This window comes from Portunus trituberculatus, chromosome 18 (genome assembly GCF_017591435.1).
Source record: "Portunus trituberculatus isolate SZX2019 chromosome 18, ASM1759143v1, whole genome shotgun sequence".
Taxonomy (NCBI): domain Eukaryota; kingdom Metazoa; phylum Arthropoda; class Malacostraca; order Decapoda; family Portunidae; genus Portunus; species Portunus trituberculatus.
In genome coordinates, this window is record NC_059272.1 from 27,187,729 (window position 1) to 27,197,728 (window position 10,000).

General features: G+C 44.8%; 1 protein-coding gene across 3 annotated transcripts in view; it reads left to right on the top strand.

Moving 5' to 3' along the window:
- LOC123505771 (nephrin-like) overlaps positions 1–10,000 on the top strand; it is a 179,385-nt gene that overhangs the window by 147,743 nt on the left and 21,642 nt on the right. For all 3 annotated transcript variants that reach the window (XM_045257440.1, XM_045257442.1, XM_045257443.1), the window contains 4 exons: positions 3,571–3,701; positions 4,397–4,556; positions 5,855–5,952; positions 9,589–9,796. In XM_045257440.1, coding sequence (XP_045113375.1) covers positions 3,571–3,701; positions 4,397–4,556; positions 5,855–5,952; positions 9,589–9,796 — 597 coding nt within the window. The remainder of the gene's footprint in view (positions 1–3,570; positions 3,702–4,396; positions 4,557–5,854; positions 5,953–9,588; positions 9,797–10,000) is intronic.

The window sequence follows — 10,000 nt, forward strand, 5'->3', positions numbered from 1 at the left end:
CACGCCTGCACTCCTACAACAATCCTGATATTGATGGCACCTGACCAGCATGCAGTGTACACAGCCAAACAATACCCACAATCATGGAGACACGTCCTGCCCTGGATTCCACCCATCGACCGCCACCAACTCCAAAGCCACCACCACAACATACAAAACACGAGTGACTTGTGTGGACCCGCCCACTTTTCAGGCCGCGGGTTTGCCTGGATATTCATTCAACTGAGCACGGTTGTGAGGCGAGACAATACCAGTAGAAAACAATGATATCTGCTACTGGTTCTCCTCCTCCTCCTCCTCCTCCTCCTCCTCCTCCTCCTCCTTCTCTACTACTACTACGTACTGCTACCATTGCTTTAACTACTATTATCTACTACTACTACTACTATTACTAACACTATTACTAATACCACTACTACCACTACCACTACTACTACTACTACCACTACTACTACCACTACCACTACCACTACTACCACTACTACTACTACCACTACTACCACTACCACCACCACCACTGCTACTGCCACTACTGCCACTGCTACCACTGCTGCTACTACTGCTGCTGCTGCCACCACTACTACTACTACTGCTACCACCACCACCACCATCACCACCACCACTGCTGCTGCTACTACTACTACTACTAGTAGTAGTAGTAGTAAGAATAATGATAAGAATAATAATAATAATAATAATAATAATAATAATAATAATAATAATGATAATGATAATGATAATAATAATAATAATAATAATTATTATTATATATAATTTGTCACTGCATCTTCCTATCTTTCCTCCCGAATATCACTATACCTGAGGCACCGTGAGGCCAGCCACCTAGTACGCAGCCCTGGCAGTTCACGTTTTTTCATTTTTCTTTGCAATATCACCTTATCATCTAAGCGAAGTGACGTGCACGGTGCTTACTGACGCGCCGCACGGTCTGGCCGGGTGGAATTAGCTGTGTTATGCAACGTGAGAATAGTGGGTAAGGGAAGCAACAGGGTCCCTTCCGCTAAATTAAAACGCAGGTTCCCCGTGCTGTCAGATAAAAGTGGCGGCAAACAAACACAGACAGGTGAGGTAAACAAGTTAAGAGCAATTACGAAAAATATGCAACGCGTGCTATATGATTATAAAATACGGTTACGAAACAAACAAATGCATCGACAGGTTCCCAATATATGTCAAACAATAGATGAAATAATGCAACGCTTGTGTCGTCCACGGGAGCAGGTAAGAGGTTTATTGTGGGCGAGTATGGCGGTAGTGGGACGGAATAATGTTCTGCCAGGACGTAACGTTTCCACATAATGAAAGCGGCGGTGAATTGGTTTTGCTTTGTCACGATCGTCTATGTCCTGCAAGAGTAATATTGTAATTTTCTGAAGTAATTTCATTTATGTTGGCTGAACTAACGTAACATCGCTTTTGCTTTGAATTTAATTGTTCTAACTCTTTAGGAACATATTTCATCGCAAGCCACTTGGAGCGTGATCGTTAAAGATGTTTACGGGTTTGTGGCATTGCTTCAATATTCTCAGGATAACTTTTCATGTTTTTCAATTTAGACCACCATTCTGTGCTTCAGGGGCCACCGCGCCGCCATTACACACACGCGGGTTTCAGAGGCGCACACCGGCGGCTGGTGTCAGGCAGGTGTGCTACACGGGATGGCCGCCAAGCAGTCCGCAGCACCTGACGCACTGACGCATGTGTGCTGTGAAATACGTGTCTGCTTGTTATTTACGATATTTCTGTTGTGAAAGAGTTCTGACTTCATAATACTCCATGAACAAAGCAAGAAAATCATGAGTAAAAATAAATACGGCTTTGAATGTGTCTGCTATTCACCCAAAGGTCAAAGTACGTACAGACATCACATACGGAGCTACATGCAGAATAAAACATACCTGCTTGCACAACCCGCCCGAATAAATAAATAAACATTTTAGACAGTAAAGGACTGCTGGCAATTCCCTCATTTGTAAACTATTTTCTCTTCTTCATGAAAAGTATGGCATGCGAGTCTGTCAGCCTGGCGCCCATAACAACTTGCTGTAGCTGTATTAAGAGAAGAGCGCTAGGAGGGAGGTAGACGTGAACCTGTGTGGCATCGCAGGGACGGACACACACACACACACACACACACACACACACACACACACACACACACACACACACACACACACACACACACACACACACACACACACAATAAAAGGATGGCACCAAGAGTAGAAACACTCATCAAGACAACACTCAAAGGCCAATTAAAAGTCCGGCAAAACTTTCCCCACACTAGCAATGCGACGCCAACCTAAGAAAGGACGAATCCGAAGAGAAAGAAAGAACATAGAAAAACCACAATTCAAACCATTCGCCATATTTTCCCCAGCGTATTACCACAAAAAAAAGGACGACAAAACAGCATCAAAATTACGAAGAACTAAGGACCAATTAGGAGAACAAGAGGCAGAATCTATTAGTCAAGCTCGTTTGCTCCTCGGTGTGCTTCACTAACCAGCTCTGTCTCTCCGCTAACTGGACCTCCGCGCGGCTGGGCATTACAGTTCGGCACACTGACCGCAAACACGAGTAAGAGGTGCTCACTGCCGTCCTCCGAGATCAGTTGCACGCTTGCCCCTCATGGTCTGTGAGAACCCTTGCTGCGGGACTACCTGGGTCTGTACCGCCCTCTCAGGCTCGCTAATGAAAGAGATCTGAAGGGAGAGAGTTGGGGAGGAGGAAGAGGATGGGAGAGAGAGAGAGAGAGAGAGAGAGAGAGAGAGAGAGAGAGAGAGAGAGAGAGAGAGAGAGAGAGAGAGAGAGAGAGAGAGAGAGAGAGAGAGAGAGAGAGAGAGAGAGAGAGAGAGAGAGAGAGAGAGAGAGAGAGAGAGAGAGAGAGAGAGAGAGAGAGAGAGAGAGAGAGAGAGAGAGAGAGAGAGAGAGAGAGAGTCCTTCATCCCTACCACACACACACACACACACACACACACGGCTTCATGGGGTAGGGCGCTGTCTGAAGCCTGACGCCAAGGCTATATCGGTTCGCACATGAATAGTTATAATGCCAACCTTGTTCGAAGCCGCCTCTTTGTAGTTGATTGGTCTCGTCTTGCAGTAAAACAGATACTCTCGTGATGCAGATGTGTGTGTGTGTGTGTGTGTGTGTGTGTGTGTGTGTGTGTGTGTGTGTGTGTGTGTGTGTGTGTGTGTGTGTGTGTGTGTGTGTGTGTGTGTGTGTGTGTGTGTGTGTGTGTGTGTGTGTGTGTGTGTGTGTGAATGATACATAGACTTAGGCTCTCTTCTAAACAGCAACAAAATTTTCAAGCATGTATTCATCAGAGAGACTAAAATAAAGATTCCACATTACCAATGAATCACACACAAACACACACACACACACACACACACACACACACACACACACACACACACACACACACACACACAGTTAAAGAAAGCCTCACTAATCATCTCCGCATCCTTTAAAAAATAGTTCTAATGAGAGAACCCAAAATGCTAAGGAATAGAATCAATAGTGCAGTGTTTTCCTTGCAGTTGGTCCCGTTGTGAAGGTTCTTCTGGCGCCTGCCCTCGATCCCACCAACATCCGCGAGGGCGAGGACGTGTACTTCGAGTGTCACATCAAAGCCAACCCGCCGGAGACTCGCGTGGTGTGGCTGCATGAGGTGAGAGAAGCCGAAGTGAAAGACGAGAGGCGAAGAAAAGGGAAAAAGATTACAACGGGAGAGGAGGAGGAGAGGAATGGATTGGAGTCAAGAGTAGGAGGAGGAGGAGGAGGAGAAGGAGGACAGGGATAGTGGATATTGAAGGTGCAAAGAGGACAAGGAATATAAAAGAAAGGATCAAGAATGAAAAGAGAGGAAAAAGAAAACGAAGAGGTTAATGGATAGAACAGGTAGAGAGGAGAAGGAAACGACATAGGAGAGGAAAGAGGTAAAGGAGAGTGATATAATGGAGGAAAGAGGAACGGATGAAAAGTGAAAGGGAAAAGGTTATGAAGGGAGAGGTGATTCAAGACAGGAGGAGGTAAAAGAAAGGAAAGGAGAGTGAAGGAGGGGGGCCATGATTTAAGATATGAGAGGGTATGAGGAAAGAGGAAAGCTTACTGGAGGAGAGAAGAATAGAGAGGAAGAAGGAAGAAGAGGGAACGGAAGGGAGTGAAGGAGGGAGGGAAGGAAGGGAACGTCTGTAATTTAATCACCATTCATAACGTTTTTTTCTTAACATCCCTAGTCATTATGCAGCTCATCACTAAATAACACTTAAGCTTCTCAAACCACAATTTATCGATATCCTCTCTCCCTCTCTCTCTCTCTCTCTCTCTCTCTCTCTCTCTCTCTCTCTCTCTCTCTCTCCCTAGGGGGAGCCACTGCTCTCGGATAGGAGCCGCGGCGTGCTGGCCCAAGGGAGGAACCTGGTGCTGCAAAGAGTGAGTCGCCAGGCTGCTGGGAAGTACCAATGTCGCGTCACCAACACACTCGCTACGGTCACAAGCGAACCAGCCGCCCTCGACGTGTTGTGTGAGTGTATGATGGCTCTTGTTTCCTCCCATGCACCTCCCAGGTTCCTGTCTCTTTGGTGTTCCCTTCAAATTGTTTCCGAGAGCCGCTTTCAACAAGTACCGGAGCGTCACCAACACTCCAGCAGCCTTCCACGTCCAGCCTGAGTGTTTCCTTGTGCATACACTCCTTCCTTCCCTCTCCGTTGTCAAAGCACAGATACTTTCCCTTAATCTCCCTCCCATCCTCCCTAACTTCCTTCCTCCATTGATTCCCTCAACGTTATCTGATGAGTATTCTTTTCATGACTTCCGCAAGTGTTATCTGGGAATATCTATTTCACTTTACAGTTTCCATTCACTTTCTCTCTCTCTCTTTATTCTCTTATCGCTTTGCATCTTTAACCCTCCCTCCGTCTTCTACTTGTACTCTTTCTATTCCTTCTATTACTTTAATACAGTGACCTGAATATCTCCCGATCTTCCTTTCCTTTCTCCCTTTCTCCACAAAACAGTAACCTACCCGTCCGTCTTTTCTCCCCCAGGATAACCAACCAGATTCATTCGTTCTTTGCTCTCCCGTCTTCCTCCTTTCCCCTTGAGTCACTCCGTCCTCCTCCCTCTGTCCCAAAACGGCGCGGTCAAGAAGTCATGTCTCCGGAGCTCATCAATACGAGGTCTTCACCGGAACTTCGTAAAACAGCGGCATAAAAATGTTGATTGCCTCTTCGTTTAAGCTCCGAAAATACTACCAATATTGATGGGAGGGGAGGAATAAAAAGAAGGAGGAGAAGGATGAGGATGAAGTAGACCAGGAGGAGGAAGAGGAGGAGGAGGAGGAGGAGGAGGAGGAGGAGGAGGAGGAGGAGGAGGAGTAACAGGAGATGAAATAGGATGAAGAAAAAAAAAGCAAGAGATAAAAATAATATTCGAAAATGAAAACGAGGCAGATGACAACTACATAAAAATACGATGAAGAATAGGAGGAGGAGGAGGAGGAGGAGAAGGAGGAGGAGGAGGAAAAACACGAGAATAAATGAATACATGGAGGAGAAAAAGGAGGGAGGAGGAGAAATAGAAGAGGAGGAGGAAAAGTAGTCATAACAAGAGCAGGAAGGAACTGAATGATGAGAATGAAGAGAATCGAACAGAAATAAGTAAATCAAAATCTTTAACATTCTCTCTCTCTCTCTCTCTCTCTCTCTCTCTCTCTCTCTCTCTCTCTCTCTCTCTCTCTCTCTCTCTCTCTCTCTCTCTCTCTCTCTCTCTCTCTCTCTCTCTCTCTCTCTCTCTCTCTCTCTCTCTCTCTCTCTCTCACAGACCCCCCGGAATGCAGCGACGACCACGAGCAGGCGGTGTCAGTGGCGGCGACGGAGGAGGTGGAGCTCAGGTGTGTGCTGGAGGCCAACCCCGCACAGGTGAGTGTCGCTGAGAGAGCCTCCTGCACACTCACCTTTCTTTCCCACTCTCACCCATTCACTCACTCACTGCATCTTCATTTTCGCCAACTCTTTGCAACCTGCTCTTACCCACTCCTCCTTATCCTCTTCCTTCTTATCATTTCTTCCCACCCCTCCTAATCCCACTCTTCCTCCTCCTTCTCCTTCTCTTCCTTCTTCTCCTCGTCCGCCTTCTCCCCGTCCTTCTCCTCCTCCTCCTCCTTTCCTCCTCCTCCTCCTCCTCTTTATTTTTCCCTCTCCTTTTTTTTTTCTTTAATTTAACAAAAAATATTAAAACCAGTAGAGGCAGTAGTAGTACACTGGTAAACTCTGGAACTCTCTACCTGTGTCTGTATTTCCACCTGCCTATGACTTAAACTCTTTCAAAAGAGGAGTGTCAAGACACCTCTTACGTTAACTGGACCCTCCTTTAGATTTTTTGTTTTTCTCTTTCTACTTTCTTCTTAACAGGGCCTGGCAACCAGCGGGATCTTTTTTTTTCCAACACTTTGTTTGCCCTTGGCCAGTGCCCTTGTAATGTAAAAAAAAAAAAAAAAGTAGTAGTAGTAGTAGTAGTAGTAGTAATAATAGTAATTGTTATTATTGTTGTTATTGTTATGGCAGTAGTAGTAGCAGTAACAGCGTTAATAGCAGCAGCAGCATCAACAGCGGCAGTACCAACATTTGCTGCAGCAGCGCTTAAAAAAAGAAGCTTCCTTTTGCGCATCTCGTATACAATTACCGTGTTTTTTCTCCATGATTCAAATCCACTTAAATGAACCCGTTATATATTAGGTTCATCTCTATTATCTTGGTGGACGCAGCGGCAGAGAGAGAGAGAGAGAGAGAGAGAGAGAGAGAGAGAGAGAGAGAGAGAGAGAGAGAGAGAGAGAGAGAGAGAGAGAGAGAGAGAGAGAGAGAGAGAGAGAGAGAGAGAGAGAGAGAGAGAGAGAGAGAGAGAGAGAGAGAGAGAGAAATAAAAAACTATATAAAAAAAACAATATCTAGGAGCTTCGCGTGTCCAATGAATAGCAGATTAAATAAAGCAAGACTCCCAGTTACCTTCATTCATTTTCAGTTAGAATCGAAACTCAAGACGAAGAAAGGATTCAGCACAGGACGTCGTGATGTGAAAGGTTCCGGGACAAAAGAATAACGGATTTGATACAGCGAGAGGCGCAATGCAACCCGGATCCGTGACAGCTGTGTTAAAAAATCGCCTCCCCCCTAAGCTATCGCCGCCCCCTAAGCCTGTTTTCCTGTGCGATATTGCCACGACACTGCTCCGGAACACGCCAATTACAACACTGCTACCTAACAAAAGCTGCTTCCTGCTACTACCGTTAATATTTTCATCTCCGTCCCCCCATCTGCAACTCTCTCTCTCTCTCTCTCTCTCTCTCTCTCTCTCTCTCTCTCTCTCTCTCTCTCTCTCTCTCTCTCTCTCTCTCTCTCTCTCTCTCTCTCTCTCTCTCTCTCTCTCTCTCTCTCTCTCTCTCTCTCTCTATTGCGAACGTACACAAACCTCATCCATCTACACACACACACACCCATCTACAACTCTCTCTCTCTCTCTCTCTCTCTCTCTCTCTCTCTCTCTCTCTCTCTCTCTCTCTCTCTCTCTCTCTCTCTCTCTCTGCGAACGTACACACAACCTCATCCATCTACACACACACACACACACACACACACACACACACATGCAGACAGAGGAAAAAGCATATGTACAAGCAAATAACGTGAAAAAAATTAAGCTAGATAAAAATAAATAAAATATAGTGAGCAAGAAAAAAAATAGAGAGAGAAAAAGCAAGGGAAATAAACACCCAGAAGAGTGCATTCGGGGAAGAGAGAGAGAGAGAGAGAGAGAGAGAGAGAGAGAGAGAGAGAGAGAGAGAGAGAGAGAGAGAGAGAGAGAGAGAGAGAGAGAGAGAGAGAGAGAGAGAGAGACATAAACACACGAGCTGGACGAATACTAAAATATAAACGAATTTTTTTTCGACTCCCAATTCTTGCATTTCAAACAAACACAGTAATTGCATTCATAGCAAGGCCGTGTATGGCTCTTTAATTAATTTCCCTTTATACACTAGACTTAATATTTGTCCGGAGCGAAAAGGAGTACCAGAATTTTAACCTGCACCGCTATTTTCCTTCTCTTAAGCACAGCACGAGCGCTTCTCCCCCTAGCCCTCCAATCTTCAGCTTCCACAGTCTCCCTTTCCCACCAAATCGAGTTAAGCTTGGTTGCAGAGTTTCAATATGTGATTTTTCAAGCCGTCTACCTTTAACTCTGGTAATTTCAATATCGGGTAGTGTCATTTGCCATATTCGTGAACCCGGGTCGTTGGTGAGGAGCGGGCGGTGCGCGGGAGAGGCGAGGTGTAAGCACTGCCACCCGAACTGCTAATTTCACTTGGCCGATAGTAATGGTATTGTACCGAAGGGGTTTTTATTCGCTCTGTTGCTCTCTCTCTCTCTCTCTCTCTCTCTCTCTCTCTCTCTCTCTCTCTCTCTCTCTCTAAAATAAACTTTTCCGGTTTTTTATATATATATTATCATAATTCAATGAGGAAATGGTTGTAATCGATGAAGCATAAATTAAAAACAGAAAGCTTTTATGTTGGTGATAACAATAACAACAATAACAATAATAATAATGATGATGATAACAATAATAATAATAATCTAATAATAATAATAATGATAATAATAATAATAATAATAATAATAATAATAATAATAATAATAATAATAATAATAATAATAATAATAATAATAATAATAATAACAGTAACACCAACAACAATAACAATGACAATAATAATAATAATAATAATAATAATAATAATAATAATAATAATAATAATAATAATAATAATGACTAACACATCTGGCCTTCTGCTATCATTTCTAAGATGTAAACCATCGTTCTTTCACACACACACACACACACACACACACACACACACACACACACACACACACACACACACACACACACACAAAGGAGAGCAAGGTCAGCAGCCCCGCACTCCACCCGACAGAAGGTCACGGATCCCTTTTGTCCCTAGATAGCTGTGAGGTGAGGCGGGGTTAGGCGCGGAGGTAGACTCGCTCACACCATCTCTGCTGCACGGGAATGTGAGCACTGACCCTATTAGCTGTGAGCCGTGCCGCCACACCACTGGGACGCTAATTACGATGATAATGATGTTGATTATATACTATTTTTATTACTGCTGCTTTGGTAATTATCATCATTATCACTCTTATTATTATTTTGTTGTTATTGTTATCATTAGTGGTTTTTGTTTTCTTACTACTCTTCGTATCATTATTATACTATTTCCAAATGCAGCAGCAATTAACAACAGCAGCAGCAGCAACAGTAGCAGTAGTAATACTATTATTGTTATTATCATGAACACATCATTACTTTTATCACTCTACCACCGCACTGTTTTTACATTACACACCCCGTTGTGAGCCCTCCGATGAATATTCAGTCCACTTCATTTTCCACTGCTAGCATCCTCGCACCTGCCAGACACAGGTACACCGTTTGCCCTCCTCTGTACCCACTCGCTTCATGTCCTCTCTCCCCTTGTCCAGGTGGAGTTCAAGTGGAGCGTCAACACCAGCCAGGGGTGGAAGGAGCTGGAAGAGTCGTCTTACACTACCCGCGGCTCGGTAAGCACCCTCCGTCACCGCCCACATGAGTTTGACTTCGAGGAGGACAGGTTCGGAGTGGTGGTGTGCCAGGGAAGCAACACCCTTGGTCACCTGGACAACCCTTGCGTCTTCACCGTCACTGCGGCAGGTAAGATCCTCAGGTGAACTGTGTTTCCCCGGCATGGCAACGGATGGATGGCGAAGGTGAGAGGTCAGTCATCCTTTACTTATAGAAGACGGAGAAAAACAGATAGCTGGCTATATATTGCCGGCAGAAGTAGATGAAGATGAACAGCAGGCAAGAGGTTCTCGATCACGGGTAGAAGTAAATGGTGAGAGACAGGTAACAAAA